Here is a 15790-nt window from a genome sequence, read left to right as displayed (position 1 = left end):
CTTTCTCAATGTTCCTCAAGTTGCTTATGTTCTCTTTAGGACTTCATTACAGGAAAAATGGAAGAGGCAGTGGAGCCAATATTCTTGTTACTTTGCATAGAACAACCAGTTGTGATTTAAAAGTTTGTCGAGTACGTTAGAGGAATTTGTCTGTGATTTATCTGTGATTCACAAGATTGATATCTCGTGACCTCGACTTGCTATAGGGCTCCCAAGAGTCACTTAAAGAAGTGAATGTCTTCTTCCTGTTTCCTTTTTAGCTGATCCTTACTAAGTTAGTTTGGAATGTAGTAAATGAGTGGAATTGCTGGCTTGAATTTTTTAGATGTCTTTCATTCTATTACAATAGATATAATAAGTCACTAGTCAAAACAGTGGGAGGATATAGTCTGAACTTTTTATTTAACATTCTTATTTTTTAAATAAAGTTGAAAACTTTTGTTAGTTGCCAAAAAGCCTGGACATCATGACTTGCTTTTCAGTGGAGTTGGTGATGAGAAAGATGGGGCCTGTACAGGCCTGTTCTGCAGATCTAGGGAGGAAACAGTCTAATAACAGTGTGCAGGAAGAGACACATGGCTGTCTTTACAACAGAGATTATTTCTGACTTAGGTTCATGTCATCTGACTTAGGTTCATGTCTAGAGATTTGAGCAGCAGCAAATGCACATTGACCATTATTCAGGAGGCATGCACTTGTGGACGCCCTCATCAGTTTTCATATCTTTATAGACACCTATATCCCAGTATTGTCATCTCAGGGAGTCATATTCACCTTTTTCTTTCTTCCAGATATTTGCCCCCATACTACTCAAGATAATGGCGTTAGGCTGTCTTTCTACACAGGGATAAAGAACTGCCCTATTTCAGACCCATCTAAACCTTGGCTGATAATTGATGCCTCCTTTTATCACCGCATTGTTCCAGTCCATGCTATTTCTTCCCACAGGGCTTTTTGTTATCACTTGTAGGTGATGCTGGCTGTATATTGGTCCATGCAGAACCATAAAAACACTTGAACACGTTTATTCACCTTCAGCGCACACATATTTGAATCAATCCCATAGACCCTAGACATGGGGATGTTACTGGGCATTTTTTATTCATTTAGTATTTTTCTCAATTTTTAAAGGATCTATTTGTTTCTAAGCAACTGTCAATATAATTTTAGTCAGAATCTAACGGATTCACAAGTCTTAGAGGACAGTGTTTCCCAATTTATGTTGCATAAGCTACACGTAAGACAGTTTAGTAATAGAAGAGGTTATGGAATCTTGAGAATTCTTGAAGTGAAACCCACGTTGTGGTTCTTCATTTTGTTCTGTGCATAAGAACTGTCTTGTCTGGGAAACATGCAATTCCATCATCTGGGAGCATAGATGACATTGTGTGTGTGTGGCCTTGGGGGGGGGGAATTGGTAATATATAGAGACCTGCGAGAAGGGCTGTACACATTGGCAGATAAAGGAATTCCATACTGACGGTAAGTGAAGAGTCGATTATGTTGCAGAAGACTTGTTGACAGGAGGATGAATGCTCGTGACCAGTGCACAGGTGTGACTGTGCATTCACTGATGTACAATGTGAACTATATCCTCTATTCACACTGGAATGCTTGTGTCAGCTGGCCAGTTAGGAGTTTCTTTCTCCTGAAGGCATACCTACCCGGGAAGTCAATTCGTATCAGAAGGTTGCTTGCAGGCTGAGAATGTGAGGGGAGTTAGTTGGCAAATTGTTACTTCAAAGTAGACTATCCTGACATATCTGCTTTAGTTATTGAGATAGGACTGCCAAGAAGGATGGATAGGGACCATCTTGCATGCCCTATATCCTGACAGTGCAAGGACATTTGTCCATGGCACTTCTTTTCCTAGTCTTTCTTTCTCTCTCTCTCTTTCCTTCCTTCCTCCCTCCCTCCCTCCCTCCCTCCCTCCCTTCCTTCCTTCACACAGCCTTCCTTCTTTTCTTTCTTCCATCCTCTCTCTCTCTCTCTCTCTCACCACAAATTCAGCTATCAGATATGTTGGCATCTTTGAGTGAATTATCATTCTTGTTCACTTTTTTTAGTTATCCTTGATTGTACTTCTGCACTTTAATCTTGAGACACTTCTTTGTTCTTAAGTCAGGCATTCTCAAACTTTTTCTTTCTTTTATCTCCCACTGTAGCCTACCTGATTTTCATAAGGTTTACACATCCCCAACAGTATACCAAGATCATGAACTGTGGCGGGTAAAATAGGTCAAGGATGGCAAATGGTTCTGGGAGTACCCAGACATAGGGATATGTCTCACACCCAAGACAGAACTACTATAACAATAACCTTGAATCCTTTCTAATTTACTTTGAAAATTAAACTCGTATAACTTTAGTGCTTAGCTGTTTTTAGCAACAATTGATTTGCAGTACACCTCGCCATTGACCGTGCCACTGAAGTCAATATCTGCTGCCTTGAAGTAGTGTTTACAAATAGTTAATCCCATCCTTTGGGTTTTTTACTTGTTTTCCTCTCAGAGGTTAACGGTATTTTTTAATTCTGGGAAGATATCTCATTATGGCCTATTGACACCAAGTAGGCCTATTTCTTTAACGAAGGAATTGCCCTTTAACGTGAGAATCAAGCTTCCTTGTGGGTTATTTTCCACAAGTGCATGGGGACCAAACATCTGGAGTACCTTGGGTCCCCATTAAGATAAGTCATCAAAACCACACATATTCTGATTGACATCCCATTTCCCTTTGCCAGTTGTCCACGAAAGCTCCAGTGACCCATTTAATTAACAAATTGATATGGATTAACACATGGAGCAGCAACAATAAGTAAATACTGTGGTTTAGCAAGAAAGGCCATAAAATATTTGTTTTTCAAACATTTACATCCTTATTTTCTCAAGTAGTGTGATAACCCAAGTGTCTTAACCCTTCACTCCAATGTCCGTGTCAAAGGAAAACAACAAAAAGTTTAAGAAACGGACCAGAGAATTGCAATGTTATTTTTAGATGTCCGTTTTCTCATGCATCTGGATGAGACCTCACTAATTAGATTCTGAAAGGTATTGCTGTTTAAAAATTTTGACTGAGATACTTCACTGTCATTTTTTTAGTAAATTTGAGAAGGTGTGCTGGAGGTTGATCCAACAGTAATAGTCATTGTGCGTGCAGCGGTGCTGAAACCCAACATAATTGGTTTTGAATGGATTTGAGGAAAAACTATTAACCAATTCATGATACGTAGGTAGGAAGTAAACAAATTGGATGAATTCAAAACATCTCCTTGTTTCTTTTTGCTAGAGACTGACACTCTTGAGAGCATGGTGGTACCAATCCTATTATTTACACATGGTTCTAGTGTTGATGAGTCACAGTGAATCAGAACAGTTAGCTCCTTTGATTTTAAGCATCTGTTTCAAACCAGCGCATCTTTTATATAGTTTTAGACCCAGTGCTTTTTAAAGGAAGGTACATAATAGATATCCTCATGGTGGATTATAAAGGAACAAGGTCACATACAACTACTATTATCCTCCTGTAGGTTTTTGTTATTGAAATTCATGTTTGTAATATCAAAACAGCAGCTGACATTGTGTGTGTATGTTACATATATATATGTATATGTTCATTTATGTACATAGTTACATATATATAATATATAATTTTGGTGAGTTTTAAAATTTAAATTGTATTATACTAAAGAAAACTTCTAAAGTCAATTTATGCTTTTTACATAGCTGTTTTGATTCCAATTTCTTACCAAATAACTACGTAGTAGAACTGTCGAATAAAAATATATTATGTACTCTTTCTTAATGACAAAATTAATCTTTTTAAATAACTTTCCCCTTACAATTATTGGTATATAAGCTTTCATTGTTTCACTCTATCTTCTAGACATTTTGTTTCACTTTTAATGTACCATTATATTGTTAAAGGAACCAGTTTGACAGAGAGATTACAATTTTGGAACTACTAGGGAAAATATGATTTTTCTTTTTTTCTTGATACTGATGTTCAGGATTTAAAACAACTTCTTAGTATTCACGAAATAAATATTTATTTGTTTTCCCCCTAGAAATATTTTGTCAGACTCTATGCAAGGGATTGGAGAAACACAAGTAACAACACATTTGTCAAAAGAAACTCTATCAACATTATAAAAAATTCTTTAAAATAACAACTGGCTTTGAAATAAATATGTGCCAAAGCCAGGAGCTAGCAATGTCTTCATTGTTGATACCATTTCTCTTCTAGACACCCATATGCTAGTAGAACTGCTAGAAAAGGCAGCATCAAGTGACTTTCGAAGCGTCCCCTTTGAATTTATTCTTAGCATTCTCCACCAAAGGGCAGCCTGATCTCCAAGTGACAACAGCTATGTTTCATAAATATTAGCTCTCTACAATATATGCTACTTTTGTTTTCTGTCCTGGAGCCGCAGGGAAAACATGAGGAAAAAAATTGTTTGTTTTTTCTTTTCTTTCTTTCATGGTGAATCTTCTATTGCTTTTCTTGAACTAAAAAAAAAAAATTGAGAGAAACATGAAGAGCAGTCAGAATGTTTGAGATCCAAAATCCCAGCCTCATGTAACTGTCTTGGAAGGACTTCCTTAGTCTCTATGGCCTGTGGCTTCCTGTTGGCTTTCACAAATAGCAGATTTAAAGACTGATCAGAAACAAAACTCTTGTGTGCAGACAACTCTGCCCTCCCCTGAACCAGAGGAGGGGTAATTGCTGTTGCTACCTGACTTTTACATATTTCTCAAGAATGGGTCAGGCCCTGGACAATTGGAAAATTGAGGGTTTTCATTGTTTCCTTAGGTGGTAAAGTACTAAGTTCTTAATATAGAGAGTAGTAGCAGTAAAATACTGTGAGCAATGTAGGACAGGAGAACAGAGATAGTTATTCACATATTTTAAGTTTGGAAAGAAAGACCGTACTATATAAAGGAAGAGAGAAAGCAGCAAAATTAGAGAATCAAAGTTCGACATCATCATTATTCTCAGTGATAGCACAGATGCTATGGATCAAAAGGAAAGATAAAGAGCACAGGGGTTGGACCTAAGAACTACCATCCTTTGTACTGTTCTTCTTATATATATTTGGATCAAATGGGTAAATTTTAGGAGCCGATGGCATAGACAAGGTTGCAGGAAGTTACATTCCTACAAATTTATCTATCTATTTACCTATCATCTATCATCCATCTATTCTATCTGTTCATTCATCTACCCATCCACCAATTCATCCATCCATTAGTAGGGCTGTAGTGTTGGTATTCTATGTAATGAAATTAATCTAGAGTAATCTTACTATAACCCTATCCTCTATTGTTTGGGGCAAGGAGAAAGCATGCATTGGTGTTTTTGGATATTTGGTGGTAACCATTTAAAAATAGCTGTCTTACATTTATGACCTAGAACAGTGAACTATGTGCCTGGATAAATACTGAAAACTATTTTTAAAATAATGTTTGTTTGCATTTAGTATTTCATCATTGTTAAAAACCAAAACCAAACTAAGACACACCCATAAACCCCACAGAAATTCTACTGGACACTTAAAATTTGGTTTGGTTTTACCGCATTTATTCTTCCCTAATTCTTTTTCTTTCTTTCTTTCTTTCTTTCTTTCTTTCTTTCTTTCTTTCTTTCTTTCTTTCTTTCTTTCTTTCTTTCTCTTTCTTTCGTTCTTTGTTTTTTTCTATTTAGCCTTTTACAACTCTCCTTTGCTTACAGTATCACTTTGTCGTTTTGGGTAGAAAGTTGACTCCGTAGGAAGACAGCTGTGGAAGAGTTTCTGGGATTGAGCCAAGTCAGCTTACTTCTTTGAGCTTGGGCAATAGTTAAATCAAGCTGTAAAAAAAAAACAAAAACGATGAAACCTAAGAAAAGTGAAAAAGTGTTTACAGATATTTTTTAAGCTCAGTGCCAGATTTTTATGAGGCCTGCCTCATAGATGCTTAACTTGTGATCTAAGAATAAACATTATGACCTATAAACATATTTTTAGAGTCAAATCATGTTAACTTGAACTTTACAATTCTTTTTAAAACAATTATCTTTAAACCAAATGGTTTTATGCAGCATCTCCACTTATCCGCAGTAGTAGCATTGGAGGGCTGGAATAAACAAAGCCACATTGTTGGAAATCTTCATCTCCTATTTCTTTAAATGAAGTTGCTGAAACATTCTTTGTTATTCATTACATTAGAGTAAATACATTTCTGTGAATGCATACAACCCCACGCTTTAGGCTTCAGAGCCCTCATGGCTGCCCTTTTGTGAGATGTAAGAAGTCTTAGGTCAGTGGGAGATGAGGGGATGGCACTTGCTTAGACACTTTTTGAATTACCTTAAGTTGGGTGAAGATACTTTCCATTTCAGCTCTTTAGTCACTCTTAAAAAGATAGATAAGTTTAACCTCTTTCTGTGGCTTCCAAAAAGCCAATATAGATTTACAATGAATGGAATTCGGAGCCGCTTTAACAAAAATAGTCATGTATCTCAGTTACATACAGAGTGGCTTCTTACACGTTGTCTTTAGGTTCTTATTTTTATATATTTTGTAGTCTTACCCAATTTTAGTTTAAAACGCTTCCACCATTTTAGTTTAAGTGGGAAACAAATACACGAAACCAAAACACAAGCAAATCAAGTATTCGAAGTTCAGGAGAGGAAATGTGGTGTGAGCTGTCTGCATAGCAGGTGCTCTTTCTCTGGGAGATCCGCCCCACAAAGAACCATCCATAATGGGGCTATTTCATCATAGAGAATGTAAATTTTTGACATATCATCCCTTGCTATTGAATAAAATACAAAGTCAATGTTCTTAGGATTTTCTTTTTAATCTAATAAAAGTCAAAATTAGAAAAATGAGGGAGAGCAACTTCCTACTCATTATTACACCTTTGTCTGTCCCGTCTACCTCATACATATTCAAATCACTTTCAGTTAAAAAATAATAATTTGTTGAGCATATACTGTGTGCCAGGCATTGCACTATATGAAGAAGAGTTATAAAGATAAATAAGATATCTTCTCCCACCGCCTGCTGCACCCCCTCAGTCAAGTAGTTGGGGGTGGAACATCTAACTGCAGTTGGCTATGATACCAGCCACCTTAGAAGAAGTGACCTAAAAGATTCATAAAGTTACTTTCAAAAGTGCATGTGTTTGGGGAGACTAGGGCTTGTCCCTCAGGTCAAGACCCAGCTACGAAATATGTGCCTCTTGTTCTTTTACTGTTGGTTGTGCTTAATGACAATGAATATAGGCACTGCTCAAATATACAAACTTCCTTTCTATACCTCTTCCCTCCACTTCTTGACCAACTCTTTCCCTCCATCCCTGGATGTGGGAGGATGGAGGTCCATAGCCAGCCACTCTACTACCTCTCTCCTAAGCAATGACTAGAAAGGGAGGAAGTTCGTTCTGGGGCTGTTGGGTCCCATTAACACCCTAGCTGGCCTTCTTTCCATCTCTGGGACCTGGCGGTCTGGACAGCGGGTCTTCTAACCCCGGCTGCATGAAAGAGGAAGTGCATCACTTTCCTTGTTGGCCAGTTGAGGCCCACTGGATATAACAGTGGTCCTTGTCATTGGGTATGTGCTTCTAGCGTCCTTCCAACCAATTGATCATTTATCAAAAAAAATTTAACCAACCTCATCATAACAAAATTGGGTTTTGCATTCAAGGGCCTGGGGACATCTCATACTATGATGACCATCCCACAGGAGTCTTACTCCATGTGACTTCAGACTGCTGGTGACAGGGCAAAGGCACTGAGGAGTCCTGTCTTGCAACTCCCATGTGGAGTAAACTGCACACAGGTGATCAGAAACGATGGAGAATGTCCAATGCTTGATTTCAGCGTGTGTTTCACCTTTCCCTAGTTGCTAATACTAGTATCGGAGTAAAGTGATTGGTTGGAAGTTTTCCTTTTTTATGTTACTTCTCCCAAAGGGGTGAAGGTGCTAACGGAAAGTAAACGTACACAAGACCAGCATGAGGAAGGAGGCCTGGGTCAATGGCCCCTGGAGACCGGGTGAATTGACAGTAATTATGATAGATTAGAAATGGCTCCCCTAGCTCCCGACTAGTTCGCTGCCTACTTTTGATTGTCTTATAAGAGAGTATCTTAGTCCTTAGTTGAATGGGAGACTTTTCTTGTCTTCTAAGGACTCCTAACACCTCTCTAGATGACAGCGTTATCCTTCTTAAGGTCTCGGGTCCCCTTGGAGCCCTGCACAAGTGGAAACCCTCTCTATTTATAAGGCACGATGATTCGCAGAGGATGTAACACTCCTGGGAAGCAATCACAGTGGTTTTTGTTTGCTTTTAAAAAATTCTGTCCAAGCTTATTGAGGTTACATGTTGTAGAGTAGGCCAGTGAAAAAATCCAGTATTGTCTATTTCTATTCTCTTAGTCCTATTTCGTCTGTGGCTTCTTCCTCTACCACCTCCCTCTGGGTCCAGTAGAGAATTTGGGTGATTTACCCATCTGCACAATGAATTTAGTTGGGACACATCTTGCTTTTAATATTTTTGGGAAGCCTATGAGGGTGAGGCAAGAATTCTGATAGAGAAACATTGCTTTTGGTACGAAAATTGTTGGGATTCGATGATTCTCGTTTCCGACTCTTGAGGCAAATTGACTAGATCAGGTGATCACTGTCATCTTGCTTGCAAAATAAGGTGTCTTAATATCCATTTGCATGAACCAAATGTTTGATAGTACAATTTCAAGCAACTGTGAAGGTTTCAAATGTAACCAGTGTTTAAAATTCTCCACCGAGGTTTTCCCTTTATGAATAGAACAATTGCGTTACAAAGGAGTCAGCAGTGACTAGTGTTGAAATGTTTCATTGATCCCCCACCCCCCTTTTTTTTTGTCCCTCAGATTTTCTTCTCCTCAGACCTGGAGGGTGGAGAAGGTGGGGGAGGGGGGAAAGGCAGCATTGACACTTTTCTTTTTCTTTTTCTTTTTTTCAGATTCAGAAGAGTAAAAAACACCTCATATACAATAAAAGAGGCTGCCAGTGTCTTGCATCATTTTAGCTGAGCTTCATTCTCCTCCTTCTCCTTCTTCCACAAAGACCAATATCTAGAGAAGGTGTACAACTTTCAAAAAAACAAGCCCCCCACACTTGGCCGCCTCCCATGCCATCTCCTCCCAGGAGATGGCTCTTGGGGAGCCGGTTTGAGGTCTTAGAACTCTGGGGGATTTCCCCCCGCCCCCCGAGCAAACAAAACAACCTGAGATTTTTGCACAAACAGAAACAAAACATGAAGGGATTTCTTCAAAATCCTTTGCTGATGTCCTGACTTTCACGGCATCTGTCTGGCTTGATGAGAATGGACATCCCGGATATGCTGAGAGAGGCCTGAAAAAGCCACACACACAGTAATTGCCATTTTATTACTGTCAATGCTGTTACTTTAAGTATCGTTATTTTTGCACTGGCTGCTGATGGCGGATATGGCCACGTGGGCGTTCATCACAGCTCAGATGGTGATTCCAGTCTCTGGTGGTTCCTTTCCTGAGTCAGGAGCATTCTTTTTCTTCAGTTTCCTTTGAGACTTAAAATTTGTTCTTATGCTTTTCTTTCCATTTATATGAGATGAAATTCTTTTGATTTTATGAAAAAGGAAACTGTCCTACAGCGGTCTTTATTTGATGCTTGATTTATATGTGCATTCATTAATATGAACCTGAATGTTCCCACTGGTGATCATGTCGTTCTGGTGGGACATCCAGTGTCATCACTGGGGAGCATTCATAACTAAGTGGTTATTGACATTTTTACCACTAATTGGTCCTCTTCTTTTAGATATCTACAGTTTGACTTAATCACTCTTCTTTCTGTTCAGGAAACTGCTAACGGGATTTGTATCAGGGAGATGGGTCAGATAATTATTTTCATTTTTGCGAGCCTTTAGAAATAGCGCATAGGAGATGATGAATAGCACAAATCAAAAATAAATTAGTAGATGTAACATGGAAAAAGAATAAAGATACAGCCTCCTGAAACCAAGTCAAAGATGAGATCCAGCAGACTGCTAGTAAACTAATTTTATGGGTCTACATGGTGTGATTTGGATTAAACTGATTCTTAAAATGTAGTTGTGGTTTTTTACAAAAGAATATTTGTGAAGGGGGAAGTCACATGGATATGAGATGGAGTGAGATTAGTAATAGGAAGCTCAATAGTAGGCTTAAGTGTATTCCCCGTTGCAGATTTAATTTCTACATTAAAAAAAGCACAAAAACAAACATTTAAAACATCCTCTCATTACTAAGGCAAAATGTTGGTATTTCTTCAGACTGAAAGGAGGAGACTATTATGTTGTCTGCGGCACGTTTGCGTTGCTAAAATATTCCCCAAGAGAACAATCTGAAGAGCTCTGTTGTTCAGAACGCATGGTCACATACTGATATTCGAGCAGCATTCTTTGGGCAGCTTTATATTCTGCCTGGTCAGAGCACACATTTTTCTGTGGCTTCTCTTCCTTTCCTAACAGTGACCACAGTAAATAATGTGGTCACAAATTCAAAACAGGGGCATAGCAGGTCAAGTAAATGAGTAAAGCAGGCCATGCAGTATCAGAATTATTGTGATAAATGGCCATTCATAAAGGTGTTTGTATCAGCAAGGCAGGAGGGAGCAGTAGGGATGGTGAGGAATTGGAGTGTACTGTGTAAAGGGGGCAGCTGCTCGTGCTGTGTAGGAATGCGGATCCTAGATAATTGAGAGTTTATAGAAACCCTCTCCAAATTTTTAAACGTTGGCATCTAATTCAGGAACTGACAAACACAGTGCTGGTCAAAGAATACTTGCCTGTGACCAGCACTCAATCCACGGACATCAGTTTGTAAACTGTGCTCTTTGAGGTAGTATGATTTTGTGTGGGAATGAAATACATCCAGTACATGTCAATTCTTGACCTTGGAACTTGAACCTTTTACCTCATTTCTATTCTATTTTTGTATGTAGAGCTTTGTAGCCAGTCAAAATTGAAAGCCTATAGCTTCCCTTTTATACTCTAACAAGCAAGCCTAAATATTATTTGAAACAAACAAACAAACAGGAATATAGCCATAAAGATGGAAATGCTTTTCATTTGCTTTAAGTCATTAATTAGCAGAAAAAGAATGGGAAGAGAATTTCATTTACTGTAGAGAGAACTCTGAGTGGAACTCTCAGTGTGGAAAAATAAAAGCTCCATGTAACTTCTATTTTTAAATTCTTAAAAAAAAAATTGGAGACATTAAAGTATAAATGTAAAACGATCTATTTTTAAAAAATACAAAACAATGTGTTATTATGCTATGAATGGATGCTGGAGCTGATAAGATTCTGAGACTGCAAGTCAGTATCAACTGGAAGAACAATGTTTCTAAAACTGTAGCTCACTTTCTATGGTCCTTTTGTCTCCTTAAACAGCTTCCTGCAAGCTGAGCAGCAATATGGGACACATATTCTCAAAGAGAGCAAGGGCTTGCACACCTAAATTAAGAATTGACCGGTATGTGGGCAAAGCAGTGGGCACATTCCCACCACTGACAACTACAAGTTCTTCATGTCCCTGAGTGAAAATGACAAATGGAGTTGGCACTTGGCTTTGGGTCCCCATTTTGCCAAACAGCTCTACGTTCAAGTTTTATTGATGTGGCACGTTTCAGTGACAGAGTCACCCATCCTTAGGGATGTCATTGTTCCATCTTTTATTCACGCCACCCGTCCTTAGGTTATGAGCCCTAATAGCTTATAGCAGCACAAGAAGCTCATTTCCAACTCATTACATTCAAATGGATTTTCTTCCGCTGTCCATTTCATTCTTGGAGCTTTTAAAAGCTGTTAAAAATATCTGACAAGATCCCATTAAGGACCCGATATACTTAAACAATAAAATGATATCTAAACTTCTAGGAGCCAACGAATAGTCTAGTGTACCTGTTCATTTCATTTGCAGAATTAAAGCCGTTTTATTTTCCACTTGGAGACATGCCTTCAGTAAATGTGAAAAGTAAAAAGTAAAGAGCGACATTATCACAGGTCGTGAGACAGAGCAGACAAAGGGAAAGAATTTTGTAGTTCATATTTTGGGAGAAAGGATACTGATCTCTTAGCATCATTTCTGTCATGGATCACTGTAGATAGATATAGATGATGATAGATGATAGATAGAAAGATAGATAGATAGATAGATAGATAGATAGATAGATAGATAGATAGATAGATAGAAGATAGATAAAGAGTATATATATTTTACTTCTATTCTTAACCTTTGAGCAGAGACTCACATGATAAAATTCATAACATTCTCCATGGAGTCTGGGGGGAAAACAAAAGAAAAAAAAAGCACAAAATCTTTTTCTTATAATGAGATAGAGAAGATTCTGAGATTAAAGCCTGTATATGTAGTATTATATCTCAAATAAAGGGGATTTAGGGAATCTACGCAACATTACTTTTTCCAGTTGGAAACTTCGTTCTAATTTCAAGACCCCCACACATCCCAACGGGAATTGCAGTGGCCCATCACCGTGCCTGGCACACAGTCAGCAATCAAGAAACACATGTAGAATTGTCCCTTTGACTTCCACTCCCCACCTGTGAGTGCAAACTAAGTTCAAATTTACGTAAACATTTATTCGACATCTTTTATTTGCCAAGCATATCACTAAAAGCGTATGTTCTAAGTATATACAGCTATACATTAGAGACACAAATAGCTATTCATAAGGGATGGGAAACTGCAGGTTGTTTGGGGAAAATTGTCAGAGCTAAGTTTATGAAAAACCAAAACCTAAAAACTTCTCCATGGCCTTTGGATTTGAGAAAAACAAAACCAAAACAAACTAACAACAACAACAACAACAAACTGGATTTATCTGAAAACGCCCTTCCAAAAAGGATGTTGAAACCAATCTACATGAAAGATCAGTGGGTTTATTTATAATCTAAGTTGAAACATTTACAATCCAAAATGGACTCTCCTGGAGCACATAAGAGAATCTATACGTGCAGCGTGGAGAATTGCTCCCCAGTTTTGCTCTGCCGATGTTATGGTTGGTATAGCACTGGACCACAGCAGAACTGGACGTTAAAGAACGCAATGTTGCAATAATGATGCTATATTGGACCTTATGTGTGAATAAATGGAAAGTAATTATTGGAATTCATCAACAGCGATCCATATAAAGGCCTCATTATGACAGAGAGAATGAACTTAATGAAAAAATTGCAATGAACAGCACAATATTTCTATGAAATATCCCTCTGAGAACCAAGAGACATGTTATCTGCCCAGATCAGATTTCAGTTTAAGGCTTCCTCTCATCAAAGACACTGTTGGGCACAGAGGTGACACTAGAATTAGAATGGTAATGGGGCCATCTAGGACACTAGACAAAGTTCGCCTGCTTAGTGAATTTGGGTCCAGGTTAGAAAAATGGGAACTGACCTCTGGATATTCTCTTGAGACATTTGTAAGAGACTGGATGCTCCTCCAGGAAAGTCTGAAATAAGCAAGAATTGTTTCATCAAAACATTTTGTTTTTATATTAAATAAGAGTGGGGTGCCATGGGAAACCTGGCCTGATTCATGAACGTCAACTTAAACATTATTAACTAATTGTAACTAATGCTCCCACTCCACCCATTGTCTTTAAAATATTGGCATATTTGAAATGAATTTACACTTATTCTGGCTTCTGTTCCCAAGTGGAAGTAGTTTGACACTGGCAAAGGCTGGCTTTGCTAAATGAACTTGGACTCAGCCTAGATTGCTGTTCTCTGAACCAGGAGAGGCAGGGGTGGTGCGTGAGCCCTTTCAGTCATTCAGGCTCACGGACTCAGTCTCCCATAGAGAGACCTCACCATCTCAAGGAATAAATGCTGGCCGTAGCTCTCAGCTTTGGTCAGCTCCAGCCATGAGGCCCGAACCCCACCCATGCATTTTCATGGGAGCTGGCTTCTGAATCTGCAGAAGAAGCATTTCTCATCCATGTTCTAGCACAAGAAAACTCATTTAAAATAAAGGCCATTAAAACCCAATAGCTATGGAATGGCTCTTAAGTCGCTTTGGAAAGCACATCGTTGTACAGCCTTTGCTTCTCTGTCACGATCTGTCTTGGTATAGGGATTTGTGTCCTGGTGTCCTTGCCTTTGAGTGGCATATGTGATGGAAATACAGTCACGTATCAATATACATATATTTATAGTAAAAACCATAGGTATTGTCCAGTAACTGACTCTTGAGACAGAACTTTCTTTTTCTTCTTGCTTCGATGATATTTTTATACAATTTTGTATGCTGTAAAAAAATTTTTTTAATATTTGCTATTTTCATTTGTAGAGCTTGGTTAGGTTTTTATCCGCTCTGGTGCCCACTGTATAGCCAGATTCCTGCCTCCTCGACTAATTTAAAAGTCTTCTTTTTCATGCCCTTTCTTTGACCTTTTCCTTCTCATTTTTGTACCTTTCACAAATTCTTTCTTTTGCTTCTGTCCAGGCAAGGCATTCTGTTTGCAATATCATTTTAGCACATGGAAACACAAAATAATGGAAGAAACAAAAGCATCTTGTTCCAGTATAATTTACATGAGGAAATGTTGGGTGCCAAGGGTTGGGTAGGGGTCGATGGAGAGGAGAGAGTAGATTGGAGAAACAGGAAAAAAGAACTTTTCGATGAGAAATCAATTACCCAAAGCAAGCTGAGTCACTTCGAGGCTAATACAATGCTGTTATTATTTTGCCTCCATGTATAGATAGCACAGTTTTTGCTGTTCTAGGGTTTTTCTCTTCAGGATGCTGTGCCCACACCGTAGGTGTGTAGACTCTCCTATAAGGGGCACTGGTTATATGTGAACGGATAACAGCTCATCTCCACAGACTTAGATTTTGCTGCTGCTCAACTGGATTTGTGGGAGATGTCTGGATTGATACCAAGAATGTTTAACAAGACTCAAAAGAGGGAGGCAGCGAGAACCAAAACCCCAAACCTCAATCCAAATCATGCCAAGTCAATAGTTCTTTGGAGAAATAAGGAAGGGATTTCCGGATATGTTCTGAGAACGCTCTTCTGAAAGGGAAGATGGCGAAATGGACTTGTCTTTCTTTTACAGCAGTGATAGACTATACTTCCATGATGTGAAATGTGTTTCGAGCAGATAAAATGCAGATTGCAATTTGCATGTGTGTATCAAAGGGCAAGAGAATGGCCATTTATTCTAAAGAAGAATGTTTTCTTCCCTATGATGCTGGTTTGTACTAAAACAAGCGATTCAAATGCCATAGCATCACATCTCCAAATGCAAAATAAATCATAGGGATTCACGTAAAACAGAATATGCTAAACTGCTCTTGATAAATTACGTGTTCATTGTAAATCTTTATTGCAGATGAGGCTGCCAGTCCCTCAATGTATAATTTTCCCCCAGCAACTAGTAATGAATAAATACTTGTATGTTCTTCTGATTACCAAATAAAAACAATGTGTAAACCTCTTGATTGGAATTTTAAAAAATGAAAAGGCTGGTTTTTTTTTTTCATGTATGCCTTTTCATTGTTGTCTATGTTCGGTCCGAGATACTGGGGCTGTTCAAACTCACTGAGCCATCTGCCTCTTTTGTATTCCTCCAAACACGACATAATACCCAGGTACCAAGTGCTTTTTGCCTTCACCCTGGGAGATATACACAGTGTATCCCTTCTCATACGATCCTTTTCGAGGTGGATGGGTTATCAGAAGCTCCTTGAAGGCATCAGAAATGTCAGCATTCATGGAATTAG

At 38.4% G+C, this 15790-nt stretch overlaps 1 protein-coding gene across 10 annotated transcripts in view; it reads left to right on the top strand.

Moving 5' to 3' along the window:
* Positions 1 to 15790, top strand: part of PDE1C (phosphodiesterase 1C) — a 446101-nt gene that overhangs the window by 406336 nt on the left and 23975 nt on the right. The window contains exon 19 of one of the 10 annotated variants that reach the window (XM_039862683.1): positions 8985 to 15530. The exons of the other annotated variants lie outside the window; for them this stretch is intronic. Coding sequence (XP_039718617.1) covers positions 8985 to 8998 — 14 coding nt within the window. The 3' untranslated portion in view covers positions 8999 to 15530. Of the gene's footprint in view, positions 1 to 8984; positions 15531 to 15790 lie in introns of those variants that run through there. 10 annotated transcript variants of the gene reach the window in all.

Source organism: Pteropus medius, unplaced genomic scaffold (genome assembly GCF_902729225.1).
Source record: "Pteropus medius unplaced genomic scaffold, Ma_sr-lr_union100, whole genome shotgun sequence".
Classification (NCBI taxonomy): Eukaryota; Metazoa; Chordata; class Mammalia; order Chiroptera; family Pteropodidae; genus Pteropus; species Pteropus medius.
This window is presented reverse-complemented; position numbering and strand designations above follow the sequence as displayed.